The sequence below is a fragment of the Myotis daubentonii genome, chromosome 6, assembly GCF_963259705.1.
Source record: "Myotis daubentonii chromosome 6, mMyoDau2.1, whole genome shotgun sequence".
NCBI classification, from domain to species: Eukaryota; Metazoa; Chordata; class Mammalia; order Chiroptera; family Vespertilionidae; genus Myotis; species Myotis daubentonii.
This window is the reverse complement of record NC_081845.1, coordinates 78,694,062-78,721,352: the sequence shown is the minus strand read 5'-3', so window position 1 is coordinate 78,721,352 and position 27,291 is coordinate 78,694,062. Positions and strand designations below refer to the sequence as shown.

The following is a 27,291-nucleotide window of genomic DNA, read 5'->3' as shown; positions in this document are numbered from 1 at the left end:
ATACTATGTTCTGTGACTCTATGAGAAATGTCGGACTCCTTCTAGAAAGATTATATTCCTCACAACTAACTGTTTTTACATCAAACTTCTCCAGGCTCCATTTTTTCCACATCTGTGTCCAGAGCCCCAAGTTAGCTTGTATCTGAGGCACTGTCCCCGAGAGAGCTAATCATCCCAGTTGGCAGAATTCCCATAACTCCCCACAGGTTATCTACCTTTCGGGACTGGTTCCAATGAGACTCCAGTCACAGGTGATGTTCTTAATGATGTTTTGAAGATCGATTGTGAAAGACACGGTCACCTTCAGGGTCTTATTCATGTGGCCTTTGTATGCAATGCACAGCTGTGGACACCAGATAAGTGCTTCAGTTCCATCAGTGCAGGAAGCAGCCATTCAAACAATGTGTGGTGAGGTGAGTCCACCTCCCTAGAACCCTGCCTCACGCTGTGAGAGAGTCAGCCTAGTTCCTGCCCTCCCGGAACTCACTCGTCTAGCAGGAGAGACAAATCATTTAGAGTAAATTGTTATTTTCCAAAAAAGTTATTAAGTGCACTGTGTTTGGCAATGACAATTTTAAAGGATCTCTATTAGAAAACCCCTGTTCTGACCCGGTTACCTGTGCAACCTTGAGCAAGTCACTTAACCTCTCTGAGCTGCAGTTCCTTGACTCTAACTCCCCAGCATGCCTGGTTTCTAACTCTGAGTTAAGTAAAATTATGTGGCTCAAAAAGTCTTTAGAGCAGAATTTTTTTACGTCAGCACTATTGACATTTTGGGTTGGATTTTTTTTTTTTCCTGTGAGGGGTCTAGTCTACACAATGTACATATTCAGCCACATTGCTGAGATCTATCCAGTGGATGCCAGTAGCAATGACCCAGTGTGGCAACCAAAATGTCCTCATAAATTGCCAGCTCTCCCCTAGGAGGCAAAATTATGCCCATTGGGAGCCTCTGCTGTGTGCGAAGTGCTTCTGAGAGATGGGTGGTGCCCCAACCTGAACCATTCAGTCCCGTTCCCACTGCCATCCAACTAGGCCAGGACAAAACCACTGCCATGAGCTCAGCTGCCCCAGCAAGGCTCACCCTGGTTCCCACAGGGCAAATGGGCTTCATTTGAAGAACTGCAGAGCCACTGACACAAAGGATGTAAGAGGGATTCAAGAAATGGGTCAGTCAATGCATCAATAATAACTATAATAAAAAAAATTTAAAAAAACACAATAGCTAGCCTCTGCTGAGTCCTAACCACTGCACAGGTACTTCAGTGGATTACCTTATTTAATCTTCCCCCAAATCCTGAGAGATAGACAACATTATTACCCATTTTTCAGATGTGTAATGTAAGACGTTGAGGGCACAAGGGTATAGAGTCAGAATTCAAAACCAGAAAATCTGGTTACAGATCTGCACTGATACCTAAAAAGCAAAGAAAATAAAGGGGACTTGGGGGGGGGGGGGGGCAAAAGTCAGTTTAGAGTTGTTATTATGGAAACTAATACAATAATCAATAAATAATACAAGAATAAACTTCCTGTTTGGCATACTCACAACTGTAGACTGACTTTTGCCCACCCCTGTACAAAGCATATGAAAATTCCCATAGGTCTCCCATAAATGCAAAGGCATTTCTATGTAACAAGTAGCTAATGGAGGACTGGAGGCATCTGTTCACACCTGAAACAGCATTTAAGAAACCAAGAACCTCAGCCCGAAATGTGTTAGGCAAATCACAGCAAACACAGCAATCACTCGTTTGTGCTTCTGTTTCTCCATTTCAACCCCCGAGAGTAAGACCAATGCCTCGCTGGAAGCATGAGGACTGCTCCGTACCTGTGTGTACTGACCCAGCCGATAGCCGTACTGGGCAGCAGGGGGTGTGAGGACAAGGTGTCGAGGCTGACAGAGGCTGAACCTCCCACAGAAGGGCTCTGTCCCACTGGTGAGGTCCCCATCAAAGCTGGAAGCTTCTGGACCTGCATGCAGTTCAAATAAAATGAAAAGACAGGGTAGATGTTAAAAAGACAGAGCTTCCCAACATGTGTGCAGGGCATGAGCTATGGGTTCCCCAGGATATTGGTCCCCCAGCCCTTGGGTGAGCTGGGCAGGGCTTAGGGTGCCCTGCAGCCCCCTGTTTGCAGGCTCCAGCTATGAAAAGTCCATTCTGTCACCCCTAGAGCATCAAAAATATACGTATTCCCCCCTTACTATGGTTTCACTTCCACAGTTTCAGTTATCAGCAGTCAACCGTGGCCCAAAAATATTAAATGGAAAATTCCAGACATAAACAACTCATAGGTTTTTGATTGTACGCCACTCTGAATGGCATGATGAAATCTCACACAGTCCCTAGCTTAGATGCTCCCCACTAGTAGTCACCTAGTAGCTCTCTGGGTTCTCAGATCCCCGTGCTTGTGTTCAAGAACCCTGTTTTACTTAATAAAGGCCCCAAAGTACAGCAGTAGTGATGCTGGTCATTCTGATATGCCAAAGGGAAGCCGGAAAGTGATTGCTAAGTAAAGTATCAATACGGTCAACAGTAGCCTAATGTTCTGTCATAATGCATACATTATTCACTGCCCTTCATCTCATCACCTAGGCGTTTTATCATCTTGCATCATTACAAAAAAAGAATAAGGGTGAGTACAGTGTAAGATATTTTGAGAGAGAGAGAGAGAGACACGCCACATTCCCATAACTTTCATTATAGTATGTTGTTATAACTGTTCTACTTTATTATTAGTTATGGCTGTTAATCTCTTCCTTGCTGAATTTATAAACTTTATCAGAGGTATGTATGTATAGGAAAAAAAAAAACATGGTATATCCAAGGTTTCATGTACTCACTGGGGGTTTGCATAAAGGGGGACTACCATTTCCATGTGTACCATGACACGTAAAATTGTTGAGAAGTAAAAATATAAGGAGTGTCAATTGCAACTTAATTTGCCTTAGTGTTTTTAAAATAAACCATTTCATTTTTATAATTTGTTAAGACTACTGTTTTATGTAATAATTCCTTTACTCAAGATGCAATTTAAACAAGATTTGTACTGTCTTGCCGCTTCCCATCTATATCTTTTCCAAGTCTTTTCCCACTGTGATCCTTAACTCTGACTCCCCAGCACCCTCGGCTCCTCATCAGACAGCTCAGGAGGACACCACACCAAGCAGCTCCCTCCCAAGAAAGTAGCCACTCCTTTGGCCGCTCAGTGTCCAAATCCAGTTTCCGTATCTTCCTTGACTCTATTAGCACCTTGGAGAGGAAATGAAGATTGTTCCCATTTTACAAGAAAGAGAGAGAAGGAGACAGAGAGAGGGGGGGAGAGGGAGAGGGAGAGACAGAGAATGATGGAGAAGAGGGTCACAATTTGTCAAGCCAGGGACAGCACCTTCTTCAAATCCAACTCGGAGTAGGATGTTAGCCGAAAAGGGTTCCAGCTGGCATTTGACTGCAAGTAACTCTTCAATGGCTGTTTGAATCTGTAGAAAAGAAAAGCTACCAGGAGTTTATACCGTGGACATAAAGACCACTCCTGGCTCCCCCGGCTCTCCGTGTTTGAAGGAGGTTCCCACCTGATGGGCTGTGGCATTTGCAGGGATAGGCTGGCTAGAGACATTGTCCCAAGTAAGGAAGAAGTTCCCACTTCCAGACACAGTTAGCATCTAAAAAATCAAGAGTAACAGGACTTACTGACATGTGCTAATCAAGCCACAGAGGTCATCTAAGAACATACTTCTTGGCTTGCTATTTTCTTATTAAAATTTCCATTTTTAAACTATCATCTAGAAATATCTGGAGAACACAAGTGTTATCTCCTAATGAAAACTTGCCTTGGAATAATGTGCACGTCTGTCTCCCAATTTATCTTTGCTACTCCCTCCCTCCACACACACATTGCCCCTGAATGGCCCGCTTTCCTCTCTTCTCCCCAAGCACTCTCTCTCTCCCAGGGGCCTGGCAGGCAGAAGCAGCCACATGGCATGTCACACTCTCAGAGGCTTACTCCATCTCGGCTTGGCTTCCAATACATTCCCTGCCAGGCACCTTACACTTTCATTATGGAGTAAGACCTATCATCTTATATCACTTGTTATTTTTAACTGCTTATATCACTGTGACTTTATTTATTTTCTTGTGGCTATTTATATACATGTGGGTGTTTTTTTTTTCCGACTAGAGTGTAAGCTTAAAAAGCAGAGTCCATAGTGACTCATCCTGGTACACCAAAAAGTGAACAACAAAAATACACCAAAATTATTCAACGAAAGTATGGGGCACAACTGAGAGACCCAAAGGCCTTGACCTTTACAAAGTAGACTCAGAAAACACAGCCAATAGGGAAAACACAGTCAAAAAGCTATGAAATCTCGGGTGCACATGCTTTAGCGTGCACACGTGGGTGTGGGTGTGGGTGTTCAGAAGACCTCATCTCTTCTCTAAGGAGTAAGTTTCCAAAAGAATATTTATCTGGACCTTAAATTCCTGAAACTAAGTCCATGAATAAAGTCATCTCAATAACAAGACTTTGCATTTTTTTGAATGTCCTCACAACCCTGTTGGATACATATCCTTTTTCTCTGGCAGCAGAGTGGTAATTATAATGCAAATTTTCTGCTCCCAGGCAGTGATCCTCCCACTAGGCAACATTATATCCCTTCCTGAACTCAGGCCCTGACCCTACGTCCATGGGACGGGGAAGGGATGCAGACCTGGATCTCCGGAAGTCTCTGAGCGCGGATTCGGATCTGATGCTTCTCCCGCAGGTAGGAGCTGACCACATCGGGATTCAGCCAGGTGTTGTGGATCTGGACACCAATTCTCATGCCCCCACTGGGGGCTCTCCCACGCTGCTCTGCCTCCAGGTAGTACCTGGCTCCCCCAAGCAGCTCCAACTTAGGGGACTTTCGTTGCCAGGTGCCTTCATCATTCCCATTCTCCCAGGAGTCAAACCAGTCAGCGGTGCCCACCCTGATGGAGGCCACCTTCACCTGTGCCCCAATAAACATATCACGATCAGCACTGTGGAGCTTCTGAGTATTTCCTTCTCCAACAGCAAGTGTCTGGTCAGCTATTAACAAGGACCTGAGGACTGGTCTGCCTTTTCCAACTAGTTAGCCAAGTCACAGTGAGGCTTGTGGCTGTTTATGCGTCTGCACCCCTCCTTCCCCCTCTTTTTCTCAATTGAATAGTATTGAGGAGAGGCTGCATGGGCCACCTTTAGAGCAGGAACAGCCAGTCTGAGACCCTGTGTTTAGGTGATGCTGCGGATAAAGCACTACCAAGCCCTTCAAGAAATGTAGAAGGGCTGAAACCGGTTTGGCTCAGTGGATAGAGCGTCGGCCTGCGGACTGAAAGGTCCCAGGTTCGATTCCGGTCAAGGGCATGTACCTGGGTTGCGGGCACATCCCCAGTGGGAGATGTGCAGAAGGCAGCTGATCGATGTTTCTAACTCTCTATCTCTCTCCCTTCCTCTCTGTAAAAAATCAATAAAATATATTTAAAAAAAAAAAGAAATGTAGAAGGAGTGATCACATCAAAATCTATAATGTTCCTCTAGCCAACTAGCAATTAATATGCTTAATTTAATAGAAGCATATTAATAATTTGAAAAGAGATCTTTTGGTTCCTTATCAATAGCACTAGTGAATTTGGCTGTTTGTTAAAATCAACTTTTCTTACCCTTCAAAACTGATGGGGAAATTCCTACAGAAGACTGATTATATCCCTACCCAAAATCAGGGGGCAAGGCGCAAACTTTGGAGTCAGAAAAAATCGGGGTTTGAATCCTAAATACGGCTCTTATGATCCCAAGTGGCCCTGGATTGACCATACAACCCTTCTAAATCCCAATTTCCTTATCTGAAAAATAGAAATAAATAGACATAGCTCACAAAAATGCTGTGAAAATTAGAGACAAGGCATATAAAAAATGTAGCATAATGCCCAGCCTACAGTAAGTGCTCAAAAAACAGTAGATGCCAACACATTCGACCAAATTTGTTTTCAACAATTAAAGGCATGTCAATTATATCTCAATTAAAAACGTTTCTAATGAACCCCTCCCCCCCCATCAAAAAGACTCTATATTTGCCTAATGGTGTGTTACAACTATTTGTAGAACATGAGAGTTTTAGTTTTAGATTTTTTATTTTTTATTTTTTTTATGAGTGAAGGACTGGGGACAGGAAAAGGAAAATGAGAAGAAGGCGAATACCTTGGTCCTAGGATCCTCTGACGGACTGAAATGCAGGGAAGCTTGGCTGTCCGCCTGGATCCAGAAAGTGTAATTATTTGTTTCTGGGGCCACAAAGAACCCACTGAGCCGTGCTCTGTAACGCAGAGGAACACAGGGTCAAGCGAAAGCAACCAAGGCCCGAATCGCTGACCCAGCGAGTAGTTCCGCCTGTACTTTGTTCTTCTTTATGGTAATGAGGAGGAAACACTTGACTTTTGTGCCACGGGATTGGCCACTGTACTCTGGAAACAGCTGTGGCGCCCGACTAGTCTCAATATCTCAACCCATCCTTTCACACCAGCCACAGCTCCCCTGCAGTCACATCCTCTTTGGGAAAGTGGAAGCCCCAGCACCAGGCTGTCTGGAGGCTTCGCTGAGAACCTACCTCACGCGGCAGTGCAGGGTCTGGTCCCTGGTAGGAGCTCAATCAATAGTAAACATTATGCTTATTATTAGAAAAAAAGGGAGATCACTGATCAGGAATTGCTCTGACTTGATCTGGAACCCTTGTTCCTTGTCTCCATCTCTAGCACATTCATATGTCACAAGCTATATTAGATCACCCCTCTGGCTGAAGTCACACATTAGCCACCTTACATTCAGTCTGTGCAGCTGTCCGTGTATGGGGATAATCATACATTAGCTAGAATGTTTCCTCCCAAATAATCTTGACTTCTAGACGACACTGTGCATTTCTTGATGAGTAAAGTGATAGACCTGAAATGGCCCAAAATGATAGATATCAAGAGGGACTTCGCTCCATTTCCTCTCCCTCGTGCAGACATTAACTTCCTAGAAACAGGTGTTCGTTTATGTAGGGTTTTGCCGGGAGCCGGTCCATCCTTGCTGTTTCAAGGGACCTGGCATATATGGCATACGGTTCTTAATATGTTTGCTCACCTTCTTGGCGCTGTGTTTTAACCAAGGTCACCTCTCCGAGAAAGGTTGAATCCCCAGGTGGGGATTTTCCCCTGGAGTTAGGGAGGGAATAAAACCCCTCAACTAAGTGCCAGGCGGGTAATTGATCACTTTAACTATGAACAATCATGCTTAAGCTACATAATCTTTACTCCCTGGAATGGAGATAAGAAACGCCTTAACCTTTGGAATAGAGATTGATAGGATTGGAATCAACTGGTATAAATACAGATGCAACAAGACAGAAAGAGACAGAGCTTAGAACACAGAATTAAGAAGACAGAACTTACACAGAACATTCTCTAGAGACAGAAGAACTTCGCTGGAGAGAACATGGCAAAAGATCCTGGACAGAAACTGGCCTCAGAACCTAGAGACAGAACCTAGCGAGAGAACATGGCAAAAGATCCTGGACTGAACCTAACTACAGAAATTGGCAAGAGAACCTGACTAGAACCTGGTGACCGAACCTGGCTAGAGATCTCAGACAGAACCTGGCTAGAGAACCTAGCGCGGGAACATGGCTACTGAACCTGGCTGGAGAACCTAGACAGAACCTACCTGGAGACCCTGACAAGAGAACCCGGCTATGATGATCAACTGAAGGCTGTCTCTGTGCCATTCCTTCTTCACCGACTCCATCCACACCTTGGGGACCCCTGGACCTGCTGGGGTTGGACCCCGGCAGGGTTTGACATGCAGGTGTGTCCTTTTAAAAACCATATTCCCATGGGGAAAGAGGGACATGTGCCCCAATGTGGCTTAGTTGAATTTAGGGGGAAATTATAGGCCTTGAAGTCAGAAAAATTCAGAACTTGGTTCTGCCATTTGATAATTGTGCATTATTAGAAAAACCACTTTACTTACTGGAGACCACAGTTCCCCATCTGCAAACTAACTCTGAAATACTTCCTCAGTGTTGTGTCTCATGAAGTCATTGATCCTAGAAGGCCTGGGACATGGCAATAACTCAATATGTATCAAGTGAACTGAATGAGAAGATCAGGACACACACGTGGGTACACTGAGGAATTTCAGTGCATGCTGTCTTGCCTTGCTCTTTGGCTGTACATGTGCGTGACAAGGTTGGTCACTCCGCAAGGATGATGACCTTGTTCTAGACCTTCTAACACTCACAGTACTGAATCTAGGTGGTCAGTAAATTGTTTTCAATTGTTTGGGGGTTTACTAATTAGGTAATATTTCACACACAAAACCAAAAGTATTTGCTCTGAGTTTACCAGATACCGCAATACCTGCAAAGAGTCTTTTTTTCCCAATTAAAAAGGCTACTGTCCACAGAAAAGAGTCAATTGAACATGTTAGCGATCTCAAATTGGAATACATCAGATTGCAAACAATGTTACAATGTTTAATATATGGATAAGAAAATTATTACACTACCCCAATAAATATCAAGAATATTTTCTGAGCCCAGGCAGCATGGCTAAGTGGTTGAGCGTCAACCTATGAACCAGGAGGTCACAGTTCGATTCCCGGTCAGGGCATTTGCCCAGGTTGCAGGCTTGATCCCTGGTATGGGGCATGCAGGAGGCAGAAGATTAATGATTCTCTCTAATCATTGATGTTTCTCTCTCCCTCTCCCTTCCTCTCTGAAATCAATAAAAAATATATATTTTTTAAAGTATATTCTGAAATAGTTTTGAAAATAACTATTTTAAAGGTCCATCAATATAATTAATTTATCAATTAATAAATACTCCAATTCTTTTTTTTAATTAAATCTTTATTGTTCAGATTATTACATTTGTTCCTCTTTTTTCCCCCCCATAACTCCCCTCCTCCCAGTTCCCGCCCCACCCTCTGCCCTCACTCCCCACCCACTGTCCTCATCCATAGATGCAAGATTTTTGTCCAGTCTCTTCCCGCATCTCCCACACCCCTTTCCCCCCCAAGAATAGTCAGTCCATTCCCTTTCTATGTCCCTGATTCTATTATGATCACCAGATTATTTATTCACTTGATTCTTAGATTCACTTGTTGATAGATGCATGTTTGTTGTTCATAATTTGTATCTTTACCTTTTTCTTCTTCTTCCTCTTCTTAAAGGATACCTTTCAGCATTTCATATAATACTGGTTTGGTGGTGATGAACTCCTTTAGCTTTTCCTTATCTGTGAAGCTCTTTATCTGACCTTCAATTCTGAATGATAGCTTTGCTGGATAAAGTAATCTTGGTTGTAGGTTCTTGGCATTCATCACTTTGAATATTTCTTGCCACTCCCTTCTGGCCTGCAAAGTTTCTGTTGAGAAATCAGCTGACAGTCGTATGGGTACTCCCTTGTAGGTAACTGAGTTTCTTTCTCTTGCTGCTCTTAAGATTCTCTCTTTGTCTTTTGCTCTTGGCATTTTAATTATGATGTGTCTTGGTGTGGTCCTCTTTGGATTCCTTTTGTTTGGGGTTCTCTGCGCTTCCTGAACCTGTAAGTCTATTTCTTTCACCAGGTAGGGGAAGTTTTCTGTCATTATTTCTTCAAATAGGTTTTCAATATCTTGCTCTCTCTCATCTTCTGGCACCCCTGTAATTCGGATGTTGGTACGCTTGAAGCTGTCCCAGAGGCTCCTTATACTATCTTCGTATTTTCGGATTGTTTTTTCATTTTGCTTTTCCAGTTGGGTGTTTTTTGCTTCTTCGCATTTCGAATCTTTGACTTGATTCTTGCGCTCCTCTGGTCTGCTGTTGGGTGTCTGTATAATATTCTTTATTTCAGTCAGTGTATGCTTAATTTCTAGTTGGTTCTTTATCACAACATCGAGGGTCTCATTAGATTTCTTGTAGATCTCATTAAGTTTATCGGCAGTTTCTAGAAACTTATTGAAAGAGCTTAAAAGTGTGGTTTTGAGCTCTGTATCCTCCATTTCTGTCATGTTTCTTTGTCTCCGCATTTTTTATGCTTTCTTGGTGCACCCCCTTGTGGTCTTTGTGCGCAGTCTTGTTGTAGTTAAGCCTTGGTTGTTGTAGGTAATATTTGGGGGGATTTGACCTCCAGGCCAAGTGGCTATGAGAATCAGCTGTGTCTGCAGTGGGAGAACTTCTGTCCTCAGGGAGGTGCTAATCTAGCCTTTGCCTGAGGCTATCCCGCAAATGGTTCTGCGCAGGGCTTGGGCGGGGCGGGTCGCACGGGATCAAACAGGGCGGGCAGAGGGAGCAGTTATGGCTGCTCTCATTTCCGTCCCTAGGTGCTCTGCCTCACCGAGTCCCAGCAACCGCTGCAAACCTCGGAGAGAAAGCTGCCTTCGAGTTCCGACCGAAGCCAGACAGTCCCACTTCTCCCGTTTGAGTCTGGGTCCCTAGAGACTCGTCTGGCTCTGGAGCTCAGAGTCTGAAGCTCCCTCCCGATTGAAAACAACAACCACGCCCTCCGCCGACAGCCTGCTCCGCGTGCACTCCGCACCTGAGTATTTCACTTCAGCACTGCGCCTCCTCTGAGTCTGGGTATGATATTCTCTTTCCTCCTAGTTGTAGAATTTCCACTCAGCCAGCCTTCCTGTGGTTCTGGATGATGTCCATTCCATCTTTTAGGTGTAACTTGAATTGGTTGTTCGAGGCAGCAATCTCTGGAGTTAACCTATGCCGCCATCTTGGTTTCCAAACCCAATTCTTAACATTTTTGAATTTTAAAGAAATTAATGACATAAAAGAAGAGTTACTCTCTGGTTTATGGCTCCTCAAAATAGCAGTTAAAGAGACATACCTTATAGGTCGTCTTTTGAGGTGGTTTGACTCTTTCCTTACCACTCCACACACTAACTATAGTTAAAAGGTTTCCTTTGAACATCATTGATGGGCCTCAAAAAGGATAACAAAGATGAATTAGGTGCCATAAAGGACCACAAATTATTGCTACTTTAAAACCATATATTGGTGGTTAAATACCTAGTTAGTAAGACTTCCAGGACAACAGAAACTCTATTCTGTTCACAGATTTCCCTCCTACTTGGCTTCTTCAATGTCTGAAATTCCCTGAACAGGAAAAAAGCTTTTCATTCCACAATTGAATTAACAATGAAAATGGCCAAATCCTTGGAGGAGCTCACAGAATGGCTCCAACTCTCACTCAGGGTCATGACCAGCCTCTCTCAAAAGATAAAGGATAACACAGTAAGGATCTATGCTTCTATATATACATTGGGAGTACATTAAGGAAACAGTGTGTCTAAGAAATTCTCATTTTTTATACTTTTAAGCCCACTTTGGAGAACCAGAAATTTTGGCAATATCCTTGCAGGGTTTAAAAAGATTCAAAGCCACAATCACATTGCAGTCACTACTACTGAAACAATGTCTCCTAAGGCTCCAGCCTTTGCTCCCTCATATGACCGATGGGCAAATGCTGGCATCTTTCTTCGGCATCATCCGAATGTGAGTTTCATGTCTTAACCACGTACCCGCAGCACATTTTACCCTGCTCTCGCTTAAGTCTCTTAGCCTACTCAACTCAATATGCCAATTAATAGTCATCTCCAAATCAAATTGTAAACTAAGTTGTATCAAGTATGAAATTTATCTATTGTTCAAAATTTAGCATGCACCTGCCCAGCCTGCATGGCTCAGTGGTTGAGCGTCAACCTATGAACCAGGAGGTCATAGTTCGATTCCCAGTCAGGGTACATGCCCAGGTTGTGGGCTCAATACCTGGTGTGGGGCATGCAGGAGGCAGTTGATCAATGATTCTCTCTCATCACTGCTGTTTCTTTCTCTCTCTCTCCCTCTTCCTTCCTCTCTGAAATCAATAAAAATATATTTCTTTAAATTTAGCATGTACCTATAAAAGACCTGCGGTACATTAGTATGAACAACACCAGTAAATAACAATGATCAAACTCTGTTGTGAAATTGGTGGACATTATAAATTTTATCCTGGAAACCTCATAGTTTACTTATCTGTCTCCTAAAGATGCTTTTGACACGGACTCTCACTTTTCCCACAACATACCTGAAAGGCTGCCCTTCCTTTGACCAAAATCCAAATGGAGAACTGGCGTTAGGGACAATCTGCCGCCTGTACCCAGGGGTGGCTTCAGTCAGGTCTAAGCCCTCAGCAGCATCTCCAATCTCAAAAAGAAGCCCCCGGTTGCCTGGAAGACAGGTATACTTCATAAACACCCAAACTGAGGAACTGCTTTACTGCATACAACAGAGTCAAGATGATCCAGGTACTAACTAGAAAGGTGAGTCAACTGAGACCCAGGTGGGAAGGGCATGGAAGAGGTCCTATAGGTAATACTAATGTTCTGCAAAGCAGTAAATATTGCTTGAGGTGGGATTTCGCCTCTTGGAGGGTGGATGAGGAATGATAAGGGGATATACTTTTAGAGGACCAGAGAAGAGTAGGGAGTCTTTTTTAATGAGAGTGTCTGGAGAAGAGGCCTGAGTCCTAGAGAAAATGTAAACAAGCAAACTGGGGTGGAGTAAAGGGGAAGATGTGATCATGTACTTGGGACCTGACTGTTGAGGAGTGGATTCAGCATCTTTTAATGTCCAATCCAGCTTGGGAGTTGTATTCCCTGAGATCCTTTTATTCCTCAGAAAATTGGCAACCCTTACATTTTTCTCATGTCATGGCCTCAGTTTGTGAATCTGCACATAGAACAAATCATGTGACATGCAGCTATTAAGAGACATTTTCAATGATGTTGTACTCATTAATTTGTGTTTTATTTTAAGCGAACACTAAGACCAAAGGCCCATGTGTAATCAATATTGGATACAAACTTGGATTGAGGGTAAAGGCTTGGGAATCACATATTTGTGGGTTCAGATGCCAGCTCTGCTGCCTATTAAATGTGAAGCTTTGAGCAAACTGCTTGATGCCTCCATTTTCTCGTGGATGGGGCCAATAATAAATAGAGATAGTGCAGAAAAGACTAATGAAGCTTGAGTTATATGTAAATTATATCTTAATAAAGCTTGGGAGGAAACTGGGTAAATTGACAATTCTGGCCAAAAAAAAAGACTAAGTGCTTGAACTATATACACAAAGAGTCTAAAATATATACAAAGAGTCTAAAATAAAGGACAGTGACAGTAGTTATTATTTTAAACTACTACTATTACTCCTCATTAATCCTTAAAAGGGGAAATGATAAGGAATAAGTAGAAAAATAAGAGCATATTTTGATATATTCCTTGAGGTTTCTCAACCTCAGCACTTAGGGCTGGATAACTAACTGGGTGTAGGCTGTCCTGTGCATTGAAGGATGTTTAGTGGCATCTCTGGACTCCAGCCACTAGAGGCCAGTAGCACCACCACCTTCCCAGTTGTAACTGCCAGGCATTACCAAACGTCCCCTGCGGACCATTGAGAACCGCTGCATTACATAATAGTCTGCTCTACTTCCACAGAAGAAACCTCCAAGCATCTTCATAATGGGCACTGTTGATCCTCAAGAACAGCTGCGTTCAGGAAATTATCCTACCATTACCCAAGTAGCTAAGGCAGGGACCCCTCAAAGAGGGGACAGTTCTGCATTTCCTGACAAAGGACACACTCTCTCCAGCACCTGCTTGGGCGGTTTCCTTGGGTGGGAGCTTTCCCTGAGTACAAACTGCAGACCTGGGACCTGGAGAAGGCCCAGCCAAAGCTTTGCATGCATTTTCACACACAAATGGCCTTTCTTTAGAAAGGTTTCTCCACCCTCTGCCTTCTAAAGGCTGAGATCCTGGAAGTGAGTTCACTGCCTGGAGTTTAACCAGGAAGTCAGCCATGCGGGGCAGGTGGGGAATACAGGCGGCAGCTTGCCATTCCGGGCTGCGTAAGACGCCAGCTGCCCCCATCCCTAGCTACACTTGAGCCTCCAGTCCTAATGCTTCCCAGAAAAGTGCCCCAGTTGTGTGCTTTCCATTTGTAGCCATGAGGCGGAAGCTTTAAACAGAGAAGGACAGGTGGGACCTCGCCTTCTCCATTTCTGCCCACTTCAACCATAAATTGGTGGCAATGGCACAGCACAGCCCTACTTTTCAGTCACAGGCAGGTGCCTCAGAGAAGAAACACCATTTAAGTGCACCCACTGTGCCCCACTCTCTGGCCTTTTCTGATGCTGCTGTTACGAGCATGCTCTAATGCTCCCAGATAACAATGACTTGATTGCAGTTATGCTTCCGGGATAATCCACTGAACCCCATTGGCCGTCCATCTGGCTGGGGCCACAAGTGCAATGTTGATGAGCATCTGAATAAAGCTAAGAGCCACTCTGAGAGGAAAGCCCTGACGGTGGTATCATGGACCCAGAGCACACTGAGCTAACCAGTCAAAAGCTGAGACAGAACACCAACACTTTCATTCCTACTTCCAAGCCCATCCTGGTTAAAATGTAACCGAAGGTCACTGACCAGCCCTGGTGGCCTCCTTACCTGCCTGCGGAGCAGTGAGCCTTGCACCTTCTCCTGGGGCCCTAGTGGTGCACGCAATCCTCGTGGGAGACACGTGTCTAACATCGCATGGAATGCCTGAGGAGAATTTTAAAAATTAGATATAGGTATAGGTATAGATATGGATATATAGAGAAATAGAGACATATACATAGAATTTGATGGCAAGACCACAGGACCACACTGAAGTAGCCAGGCTCCTATTCTAAGGCACAGGGCTGAATGTAAATAGTATAGCAAAACCTGTCACCCCCACTGAAGGAGGCCAGGAAAGGGAGAGTACAGGGCAGTAGAGCACAGGGCAGCTTATAAAATCCGAAAGAAAGCAACACAGTGCCATCCACTGAGGGTGTACTGACCCCTCAGCTGAGCTTGGGGAGGTATGTGTGACCTGAGAGTGTAAGGGCATTTTCCTGCATCTTGGTGTCACCACCTAGAGGAGCATCCACCTGGCATAACTAAAGGTTCTAGATAGGTTCCACACACGGGTTTGCCATAGGGCATTCCAGAACAATCTGCAGAGCAATTTCCTGCCCACTCCAGCCTGTCCACACAGAGAGGGCTAAGTAGGGAGAAGGGGACGGGTTGCCTATTAGTAGGTGCAGACCTTTGTGAAGAGGCAGCCATACGTTTTTCTCTCCCTTCACTCCCAAGATGGGGACACCCGAGGGAATTGCCCATGAATTGTGAGTGTGTCTGAGGACATCCTATTCCTGTTACGTGTAGCAGAGCTGCAGGACCATGATCTCAACCAAACACAGGTATAATATGAGAGCAGGGTGGCACGATGAGTCAGAAGAGACAAAGATTGCTTCCCCCATACCCTCTCCATGCCCTAAGAGACACATAATCTCCTACAGCATTTAAAACTGTGAACTATTTTCAGCCATTTCAACTTAGGTACCTGCAATGGTGACCTGGGCAGGGATGTCAAAGAAGTCTCCTGTAATTGTGATGTCTGTTTTTCCCCCAAGGCTCCCAGTTTCTGGAAACACAGACAGTATTTCTGCAAGAGAAAAAAAAAAAAAGGTAAGCTTCCAAATATAGACCAGGATGTGACCCAGATAATAATATAACAGGAACTATCAATAATTTATGACCTACCGTAACTTTCTAAGACTAAGAAACAGTTGAAATCTTTTCTAGTAATAGTCATTTTAAAATGCAGAAAATAAAAAGGACTCACACATAATAATATGTATGATAACATATATTATACAGGAGCAATATTTGAAAGGAAAGGGAAATGCAGTCACCCAGGCTCTGAGCTAAAATACCTACATACCATGATGCTTTCTTAGGAAATCTCTCTCCCAGCCTCAAGTCATGAAACAGGAAGTTATACTTTATGGAGGAATCACCTTTGGATGCACCATGCAAGGCCTCAGTTTACCCATGAGTCTGAATTTGCTCTAAGCAAAGGAATGGATCACACTGTCTTCAGTATCCTTGCACTCCTCCCCTTACTGCATGTCCCGAACCCATCCCCTCACCTCCCTACCCCCTCACTCCCCGCACTTACCACCTCACACCCATTTTCATGCTGTCTCCTGATTGCTTCAAAACCCTACAGGAACATGTTACATATCCCTAGGAGTTTCACTTTCCCTGATCCTTTGCTCTTGTGTGATCAAACTTGGACAGTTCTAAATTTTATTCCCTCAAGGGGAAAGAGGAGCCATGATCTATGATAAATTGAAAGTACCACTTCCAAATATGAATTTTATCAGGGCATCTCCTAGATAACACTTTGGTCCATGAGACAAAGCAGAGGAGATATATGGGGGCAAAGGTTGTTCTCCACACTCAAGTATCAAAATTCAACACTAATAACCTCCTTCTTTTCATCTATTATTTTATAATTCTTTTCAACATTCACAGAGCACATATGATGCAGCACAAGGAATATAAAGATGAATACAAAATAGTCCCCATCCTCAAGGAGGTCAAAAGAATAAGGAAGGGCAGGTACACAAAAGTATAATTATTATATCTTAGGCTAGTGAAATTAGAGAGAGGATAGGAAAGTGCCCAGGAGAGATTTACGTGAGGGGAGAGGGTATGGTAGAGTAGAAAGTGAATGTTAAAGGATGAATTAGAACTGGACAAGTGAAGGGGTGCACAGTGCTGTTATGAGAGAGAGAGGGGAGAGAGAGAGGGAGAGAGAGAGAGAGAGACAGAGAGACAGAGAGAGAGAGAGAGACAGAGAGACAGAGAGAGAGAAAGAGGAGGTCAGAGCTTGTACCATCCCCTGCAGAGTATGAGAAGCCTTTGGAGGAGGATGGTAAGCAGGGGAGAGGCATCAGATGTGTGAACGGTGGTGGCTATGTAGAGCATGTATCAGCAGGGACAAATGGCAGGTCAGGGCCCCTTAGGAACTACTGCAGCATGCCAGGCAAGAAATGATGGGATCCTGAATTAAGGCAATGGTTGTAGAGACAGAGTGGACACGTCATATTTAAGAAAATATAAAATTGGTAGAAATTGGTGATTGAATTGATGTGGAGATGAGGGGATCCCAAACTCATCTGCTTCATCAACAATTTATGGAGTTAGAAGGAGAATCCCCATCCTGTCCACTTTATAGATGTTTGTTTGGGGTTCAGAAAGGCTAAATGACTTAACCAAACTCAACTAGTAATTTAATGCCAGCGCTAGAGGAGGTCAGCCTTGGGCTCTTTGCATAACAGCCTGCTCTGCTATGAGGAAGTTCTGGTCTGAGTGTCCACATCCCAAGAAGATATTGGTGCTGGAAATATGAAATAGTTGTGTGATCAGAGATACCTGCCAGCCTACCTGAGAGTCAAGGTTCAATATTGATGGGCCGACTCACATAAAAGCTTGGGGTGGGTGGCGAGGAGAGTATACTTCCCATAGTATATTAATTACACGCATAAGATTTAGAATTAGACCTGCACTTTCTAGAACTAAGAACTTTGGAAGGAGGGCCCACAGTTCAGTGAGGTGTGAGGGAAGGAGTGAGAAGTATAGCGTGAAGGGACTAGTACCTGAGTATGTCTGGTACAGGAAAAGGTCCTGTTTAGCACTGATCAGCCATGCATTCTTATGGACCATTGACCTTTAAAAAAGACAAAATTGTGTTTTAGATGAATAGAGCATCTGAAATGGCTTTTTTTTTTTTATTGGCTGCCTAAAAGGAAGATTGTGAACTAACCTCCAATAATCTTTAGAACAGTTTAAATATCAGCTCCTTTTGATGATCAGAGAATGATATCAGTGGGGCAAAGTATTCTGATCTAAAAAGTGACAGTATGAGAATAATAATACCAATTTCACAGAGTACCGAGAGCATGAAATGAAATGATGAATGTGAAAGGGCTTGATATGGAGCTGTCCTATAGGAGATACTCAATGAATATTAGTTTTATTCCTTCCTAACTTAGAGAGAGAGAGACAGAGACAGAAAATACCCATACTTTGGACTGTGTAGCTGAGAGTAACATGTCACCATCATCAGAATGAAATCAACATTATTTAGACAATGTGTTTTTAAGGAAAATACCTGCCAAATTATATAGTGATAGGACATGAGGTAAGTCATACAGAAAGAAATTTAAAATTCTAATTTATCTCTCCATACCTCTATAAAATCTGTACCCTTCCATCATGAAATTCCTGAATGGCACAATGTATTTAATAAAATTGTGTACTATCTTAAGTTTACAGTGCTATGAGATTACTCATGAGGTAATTCCCAAAATTCTGACCATCATCACATTAAAATATTTACATTTTTCAAGATGAGTGCATAGGAATCAATTTTATCTACCCAAATAAAAGGGATCAAGTGGGTACACATGGTTTTATCGTTCTATTCTGTTCATGTATGTTTGAAATTTTTTTATACAAGGTTAAAGAAAGGAAGCAAGACAAGAGAGAGATAATACAAGATAAATTTGGTTCCTCCCATTTACTTACTTTCCTTTGTTAAATACTGAGAAACTAACATTCTGGGAACCTGTAACAAACAAACAAAAACAGACATTAATACAGGAATCTGCATGAATCACCTGGGCCAGGCCATGCTACCATTACCCCAAGGACTCCAGATATCATCAAGCCATGACCCAAACCCGTAATTTCCTCAATGGTGCCCAAAATAAACATATCGCATCTCTGCTCCATCACCAATAAAAGGAGAAATGTATTAGCGGGTGGCAGGTAAGAGTTTAGGCTTAAAGTTAGACCAACTGAGAAATCCTACTCCACTATTACTAGCTTCAACTTTATCACCTTTAAAGTGAAAATAATTCCACCAATCTCACAGGTTTATTGTGAGGATGATATTAGTTTATATTAAAACTTCTTTACATAGGGTTTTTGTTTTGTTTTTGTTTCTAGAAAGAAGGGAGATGAAGATAGCGATGGAAACATCAACAATGAGAGAGAATCACTGATTGACTGCCCCCTACTAGGGATCGAGTCGGCAACCTGGGCATGTGTCCTGACGGGGAATCGAATCATGACCTCCTGGTTCATAGGTCGATGATCAACCACTGAGCCACACCGACCGGGAATCTATATAGGGTTTGTAGGGAGTTCTCAACAATGGTAGTTACTATTATCATCCTCATGAGAACCAATGCTTGAAATGGTTTTTTTCCCCATATAGAGAAAGAAATGAATAACACTTTAAAGCCGATACTTCGCAAACATACCAATATAGTTGCCTTCCACACGGCACTGCAGAGTGCCAAGACCATGGTCTTCCTGAAGGGGGTAGCTAGGGAAAGAGCCAAACACCTGAGGTGACAATTCCCAGACAACTCAGTTCAGAAGTTCTAACTCTTTAGTCATAAAAGTAAAGCAATAATAATAATAACAGCAAACTAGCCAGAGAAAGCTGGTAGATATTAAAAGCATAACGAAGTCATTGGGACAGATGCTTAGGGCAGCACTAACTGGGTTGTCATCTCATTTGCCACCAGTCAAAAACACAGAGTGAGACATTTTACTTACTCCCTCCATTCAGTCCTGTCTTTCCAAAATCTCTTTTATGACAAGGATAGCAAAATTCTTATTTTAAAAAATCTATTAGCAGGAGTGAACTCAAAAAAGGACAATCCTGGGCAGACAAACTTAAGACACCAGGAAGAAACCACATTATAGAATTTGGCTCTACTAAATGCTAGTCCAAAAAGCTACGCCATAGAGTATAATTCTTGTGATGACCTCAAAGGGAGGTTAATCAATTTAGTCTAGAGCAGTGGTTCTCAACCTTCTGGCCCTTTAAATACAGTTCCTCATGCTGTGACCCAACCATAAAATTATTTTCGTTGCTACTTCATAACTGTAATGTTGCTACGGTTATGAATCATAATGTAAATATCTGATATGCAGGATGGTCTTAGGCGACCCCTGTGAAAGGGTCGTTCGACGGCCAAAGAGGTCGCGACCCACAGGTTGAGAACCGCTGGTCTAGAGTAAAGTGAAAATCCAGCAAAAATGTTGGTTATCTGGACTGTAAGTATGTAGACACACACTTTAAAAAAAGTCATTGAAATAAATAAATATATATAGTAGTTGCTTTCTTTAGCTAGTCATTACAGTATAGTGGTTAAGAGCACGAACTCTAGAGGCTGGTTAGCCAGCCAGAGTTCAAATCCTACCTTTGGCACTTTCTCTTTGTGAGACATTGGGCAAGTTACTTAACCTCCCTGTGCCTCAGTTTCCTTAGCTATCAAGTGAGACTAATAACTATATTTACTCACGAGGTTACTGAGTGGCTTAAACATAAAGCATTGGAGCAGGGCATGGCCTAGAGTAAGCACTACAAAGAGTAGCTATTGTTTTCAAGAAAGGTTTCAGAATCACTTCAATTTTCATTTTGAATTAATTACTAAAGAGTCTAAAGACAAAGCATTCCACAATTATGGTCATTTGTATTTAAAAATAGTTGTGTGTGTGTGTGTGTGTGTGTGTGTGTGTGTGTGTTCTACCCAGGTGGAAGAACCTAAAAGCATATATACTGGCAAGAAAAACACTCACCGGCTTCCAGTCTGCCTATTTACAAGAGAGCAAGGAGTGACCCAGTAGTCTCCTTGAGCTTCCAAGATCAATGGGCTGGAAAAAAACGGGGGTTGAGGGCAGACAAGAGACAACAGTATGCAATGCTTCCAGCAAGCATTCCAGGCAAAACTCAGACAAAACATTGTTGTGAACATTCTCCTCTGCATTTATGGAGTATTACTGCAGGTGGGTGAAGTCTGTCCCCTGAGGACATGTTGAACCAAGTTCTCAGCCTGAAGGTAGGGGTGCACAACACTGTCTCATGGTTCATCCTCTCACACTGCAGAGGGAGCATTTCTTCTCTCCCGAAAAAGCTTCATCATCTCCACATATGCTACAGTGGGTCTACACAAAGCTACAGAGGACTGTATGCCTTTGCTCCCTCTTTCAAAGATTGCTTCCCAGACCAAGGCTAAAATGGAGCCAAGTAGTGAATAAGGCACATTGCCAATGGTGTGCTTTGGGCTTCTATCTTCCACAGGAAAATTAATTTCCTTTCAAGACAAGTTGACCATTACTGAATGCCAGAAATGTAAATCTTGAGAGTACTTGAGTCCCGTTCTCTTCGACTAGGGAAGAATCAAAGAGAGGAAGCGGAACAGAGGAGGATGGCCCACCCCGTCCAGGGGGTGAAGGAAAAGTTAGACACAGTATACAGAATCGACTCAGCCGAGCATATAGTAAGATTATGTGCCTTCTACTTTGTAAACTCTCACTGTAATTGCTTCATAGGTTAAATAACCACCTTCAACACTCTCTTCTTATTCTCCCCTCTTTCTGGTATGGATTATTTAGTAGTATCACATTCCATTTTTTAAAAACTTCCAATAGAAACAGTCATGTTGACATCCTAATCACTCCCAGAAAACATTAAAGACTCAATGGCTTGCAGTACCTTCTTCCGTATTTCCTCTGATCACACTAATAGAATTTCTAAATGCACAAATGGAGAGCAACCAAGCAAGGAAGTTAATGGTCTTTTGGGTTCACACATCATTTTATAAAGAATTTAGTTCATCCTGAGGAACAAAACGGGGAAGGGGAAGAATGGAAAAAGAAAATCCACAGATGCAATTACAGTATAATTCACACTGAGCCCAGAGTGACTAGTTGTCAGTAAATAAATGGACAAACTTAATCGACCAGTCGCAATTACATTAGCAAAGTTTGCTGAAGCCCAGCTCACCAGGGACCATAAACTGCAAAGAGGGAAAATAGTAATTCTGTGCCAACTGCTTACAATTTATTGCTATCAGGGAAGCCGGCCCCAGGAAGCAATACAGCATATTTGTAACTAGTCGTACGTCAAACAAACACACGCTTACCTATCAATGTACTCAGCATTAAAATCAAAGGTTTCCAACCGTCCGGTGATAATCCAGCCATGCACATGTATTAGTTGTCCTGTTTAGTAGAGAAGATTTTTAAAAATTGGATATACTTAGCTCAAACTCTAAAAGAATAACATAAACTGTATTTTTTATACATTTCAATATGGCCAAGTTGGTCATCATTCAGAATATTTACTTCTTTATAAACTGTACAACAGGAAAGGATCATGATCCTTTGATTGATATTACTGATTAGAAAGGCTAAAATAACCACGGATTGCAATTATAGTTTAATGGTCTATGTATCCTGCATAGAAGGAATGGTGGGCCTTCCTCACAGTCCCATGAAGCATGAAGCTTTAAGAGGAGCAGCCGGTTTCCGTACACAGCTCCTTTCTACTTGCTTGCCTGTGTGTAGGCCATCCACCCAATGTGGGATTGAAGAACAGCATGCCTCGGGCTGCTCCATGCTTCATGAGACTTTCCTCTGGACACTTGCTAATAAGAACTCCTGTGATATGAGGAGGCTCCTATCACCTGGATGGGTACTCAGAGATACTAAACTTTTTTTTCATATCTCAGAGTACAAAAGATAAATATCATGTTTGACCCAAATTGACAGGAACTAAAAGAAAGGGCATGAGATGGCAGCAGAATTATGGACAGTCACATGTCTTGTTCATTTCATTAATGTGCTCATGTTCAAGTAGGGTAATTTGGGGATCCACAAACAGCTGGTGTGTGCCTTGCCTGCTGAAACATGGGTGACGTCTGCCAGGTTCCCTCTATGTGACTTGCAGGGTTTTCCATTGGGTATTAAGTTTTTTCTTAATACTCCCCTCTGTTGAGTTCATAAGATGAATGAAGATACAGGCATCAGCGGTCTCCTTTCAGCAAGGCACACTTCAGTACAACTCCTAGCCCCTCTGCTTCTAGGAGTAGGGGAAGAAATCTAAAGTAGCCCCTTCTCAGAAAGAGCTCGGGGGCCCTACATGAGCTGGTCACTTCCATAGCTGAAAAACAGCTAAACTCAGTTCTGTGGACCTGCAGGAGGCAACTTTTAAGCAAATACATCACAGCGAGGTTATGATGTTAAATAAAGATCACCATGCAACCCCCAACCTGGAAGAATGTGCCTTTCAAAAAATTACAGAATTTAACCATCGATGCTGTCATCTTTCATCATCACCTACAATGTTTACACATGAGAGACATGTTGGATCGGGAGGTAAAACTTCTAAAATAGAAAAGAGAAGGGCACCTATGGGGTTCATGAGGTCACTGAATTCAGAGGATTTCAGTGGCCTTGAAAGAACATTACCATGTAATTGTCACCTTCACAGTAAGTAAATGACTGTACTGAAACAATGAGAACCTTCCAGGAAGTATTACAGCCACTTCACAGGTGAATGGGTAGAAAGAGAGGAAACCTAATGACTTAGGCAAAGGTCAGAGAGTTGGCAAAAGCCTATTGTCTGAAGGTCTCTGCTACTGCCAACAACTGGCAAAATAATTCTCCTTCATTTCAGTAGGGCTCAATTACCGATGTCCTGACTTTGGTGGACATGATTTCTAGCTTTGATGAGCATAATTTTAAAAACTACTAACAGGCTATAGAAGTTAAGAATTCTTGTGAGTTTCTGTTTTGTTTCTAAACAGAGAGAGAAAGACCAACAGAATCTGACAAATGGCTAAGCCAGACTGTGAGGCTGGAGGATTCTGCGTCACAGTGAACGACTGTTAACCACATATAGAAATTCAACTGCTCATAAAACATCGACTCTCCTGTCCCCACCACCTCCCCCATCTCCCTGGCTGCTACTCTGGGCAGCCTTCCCAAATGAAATGAGAGTAATCGTGTGGAAAGTGATTTCAAAGATGCAGCCGGGTGGATCCTGCCCAGAGGGACCACTCCAAGCAGGTCAGTCACCAATTGTTCCCCCAGAAGGTGGAGGAGACAGTGTGTGGAAGTCGAACTCAGTGGGAGAAATGGGCTTGACAGATCTGGTACCAGCTGACATCCCATTTCACACTTCTAAGGGCTGGCTCCTTCCTCATGCCTCACCCTAACAAGACTTCTTCTGCCATCTAAACAGGCCTTTCTAAACCCAGAGCAACAGGAATCCAAATGTCTGCATGTGATTTTCATAGACCACATCTCTTTTTAATAAAACATTATCATGTGCTGATTATTCAGACAAATGGAAATAAACAAATCTGTGAATAAACTGCATTAATAAGGTGAAGCTGAAACTGTGCCTATATATACACACACAGATGTACAAACACTTTTTAGTAACTCAGATGCTCATTTTGGCATTCTTGAGCAGTCAAGCCATTCAAAACAACCAGTTAGTTTATGCATTTAGGCACAACCACACATAAAAATTTGGCAACTTGTATTCCCATCTGGAAACCCTGAACAAATTTAAAAAACCTAAAATACATGTAAGGCTTTGCCAAGAATCAAACAGCAAATTATATATAATCCTAGCTATGTTTACGACTTCGTCTGAAAGCAGGTTTAGCGGGTCCTGAATCTCCTGGTTGCAATCACGTCTTCAATGTTAATCCCCCAGCTTTCTCGCCTTCTCTCCTAGCCCCTTGGCCTTTGCATATCTGTGAGCTAACTCATGCACAAACCCCCAGGATGAGGGATCAGGGTTAATGATCTTCACGTGGCACCCAACATTGCTCAACACAGGACAAAATGTTGGGCATATGGGCCCAGTCTGGTTTCTGACTATCTAGGTTCCGATCTCAGCTGTACACTTATTAGCGGGATGACTTTAGGCAAGTGACTTAACCTCTTGGTATCTATTTCCTCATTTGAAAAATGGGAATAACAACAGTTCCTACAGCATCAGGTTCTTGTGAGGATATAATAATGTAATATATGCCAAAAGCTTGAACAGAACCTGGTTCACAGTACGTTTCAATAAAGCTTTGCTATTATGTGGCGAGTTACAAAGTCACAGCAATGAAGATTTCCATTTCCTCCATTCTCTGGCAGCACCTGGTTTGATTTTGCTGCCTCTCTTTTCGTGTTGGGATTCCTTTCGTTATCAGTGAACTAATAGAGCAAAAGTGCCCAGAGGTGAAAACAAACCAGGTTAAAAATAAACCAGAGACCAACACTTATTTTCAAAACAGCATCACAGAAGAAGCTGGAATTTCCCATTTAGGGAGACCACCCACCTGGATAGAGGAATTTGCAACAGGTATTGGCAAAGGGATTCACAAGTATTCCTGTTTTAATAGGAGATGTCTTACCTGGAACTCCGCTTGGTGGACTCACTTGGTAAACAATGGGTGTCTGTGCCCTGGAAAACTGTTCAGAAAATGTTATCACAAGTGAGCAATTCATTAGAATCTCACCACCACAAGCACAAGTCATTCCTCACAGAGCGTCCAGCTGAGGTAGTAAATGGTATTTTTCCTCAAACCACCTTAAATCTAGCTCTTTTTATCTTTGTAATATTTCTGTAAAACGGGAGTGGCAGATATCATTACAGCTCTTCCATGGATGAGGTAAAGGAATTCAATAAAAGTCATATAAGAGCGCACCTTTGTACCATGTTGCCCAAACTTTGGCAAGAGTGTTTCTACCTGCCAGACTCAGGAGCATGTTCTACCAGAAGGGAAGGTAGGCAGCCCACACTTTTAAATACCAACCTTTTCATTCCATTATTGTAACTTGGTATCTTGGAGCCTTGAAAGGTTTTGTGTGTTTTTTCCTACACAATAATTTGTTTATTTAAGTGGAAAGAATTGCAACTTAAACTATTACCAGCCAGCATTATGATAGGGAATTAGCAAACTAGGAACAATTGGAAGCTGGAGGTGCACACGAGCAAGGTAGTTACTGGGAACATGGAAGGTGCCTGTTGGGAGGAAAACGGCTCAACTGATTCAAGGAATGGGAAGCAACATTACTCTTCAAGGAGGAAAAAGCACGGATGGAGAGGTGGGAGCCTGTGAAAGCCCCGTACCTGGCAGTGCCTCCAAAGCACTTCATCTGCTTACCATAAACCTCACACATGAGGTACAATGCCTGGCTCAGTCACTGTCGTATTCCTGTGCACAGCCTGGTAGGTAGAAGATGTTCAAATTTTTGTGAGTGAATGGAGAGGCCCCATCTGAGATGATGGATATACTGTCTAAGCCAGTGGTTCTCAACCTTCCTAATGCCGTGACCCTTTAATACAGTTCCTCATGTTGTGGTGACCCCCAATTTCATTGTTACAAATTGAACATAATTAAAGCATAGTGATTAATCACAAAAACAATATGTAATTATACATGTGTTTTCCAATGGTCTTAGGCGACCCCTGTAAAAGGGTCGTTTGCCCCCCAAAGCGGTCGCGACCCACAGATTGAGAACCGCTGGAAGCAGAGCGAATGAGACAATTCCAGGAGTTCTAGCTTGCCTATAGGCATCTGACTTAGTCCCAGATCAACTTGTTTCACAGTCAGGGCCAGTGATAAGAAGTAAAGCATTAAGAATGGACTGACCAGGCCAAGGTGTGACGATGAGACTCTCCCAGAATGAGACCAGATCTCCCAAACTCCTCTATCTGCCTAAACCACCAGGATTGCTCCCCACAATCTGCAGTGCTTCCCTGCTTTCCCTTTGCAAAACAAAGACAGCAAATTGTTTTGCTTGGAGTGCTTCCAGCACCCCAGGAGTCCACCTTCCCGAGGAGAATGTTACCAAAGAGTAATCCCTCATTAATCAACAGCCCTAATCAGACATCAAGAATCAACAGACACTTCCACAAAGCTGCTGAAGGCTTGGCAAGTGCAATTTTAGGTATTGTTCCACACAGCTGTGCCGTTTGCCATCAAGACTAATTTTCTCCCTTTCTAAAGGAAAGAGTTAGAAAATAGTTCACAGAAAATATGTAGAGTCAGGGGTCAAAATAAGAATGCAGTGACCTCACCGGTTGGGAGCTGGCTCCATCTCACCAAAGATAAAGATTAATGTTAATTCCACATACACCTGCCAAGCACATAATCCCCACCACCGCCTCCCAACCTCTTCCTGCACTCAGGCCTTCAACTCCCACCGGTTTTCCCTTCATACCATCGTCACTTCCATTGGGACTATATCATAGGAGCCTCATGAAATAGATGAATGGTCATTGTTCCTCACGGATGTTAGAAACTGAGGCAAATAGAACAACCAAGTCCAAATCAACTAAGGAAGCATAACTCTTGTTTTCCAACTTGAGATATTAAAATCTACTACTTAGACTATAAGCCTTCCACCAGAAGCTGGGGGAGGAGGGGGACGGGTAGAGCAATTCCTTCATCACCCCCTCTCAATTCCCCAGACACGATGGGGCAGGCTCAGATTTCAACCTCCAAAAACGCTTCACC

The 27,291-nt window shown here is 43.0% G+C and overlaps 1 protein-coding gene across 1 annotated transcript in view; it reads right to left on the bottom strand.

Moving 5' to 3' along the window:
* The window catches only part of PKHD1 (PKHD1 ciliary IPT domain containing fibrocystin/polyductin), a 409,206-nt gene that overhangs the window by 369,441 nt on the left and 12,474 nt on the right, over positions 1 to 27,291 (bottom strand). Inside the window, exons 6-20 of the mRNA XM_059701438.1 lie at positions 25,183 to 25,240; positions 21,904 to 21,982; positions 20,558 to 20,632; positions 19,228 to 19,292; positions 18,488 to 18,527; positions 17,557 to 17,627; positions 15,453 to 15,554; positions 14,531 to 14,626; positions 12,114 to 12,255; positions 6,217 to 6,331; positions 4,712 to 4,990; positions 3,575 to 3,664; positions 3,391 to 3,481; positions 1,832 to 1,974; positions 216 to 343 (exon numbers count right to left, since the gene is read on the bottom strand). Coding sequence (XP_059557421.1) covers positions 216 to 343; positions 1,832 to 1,974; positions 3,391 to 3,481; positions 3,575 to 3,664; positions 4,712 to 4,990; positions 6,217 to 6,331; positions 12,114 to 12,255; positions 14,531 to 14,626; positions 15,453 to 15,554; positions 17,557 to 17,627; positions 18,488 to 18,527; positions 19,228 to 19,292; positions 20,558 to 20,632; positions 21,904 to 21,982; positions 25,183 to 25,240 — 1,574 coding nt within the window. The remainder of the gene's footprint in view (positions 1 to 215; positions 344 to 1,831; positions 1,975 to 3,390; positions 3,482 to 3,574; positions 3,665 to 4,711; positions 4,991 to 6,216; positions 6,332 to 12,113; positions 12,256 to 14,530; positions 14,627 to 15,452; positions 15,555 to 17,556; positions 17,628 to 18,487; positions 18,528 to 19,227; positions 19,293 to 20,557; positions 20,633 to 21,903; positions 21,983 to 25,182; positions 25,241 to 27,291) is intronic.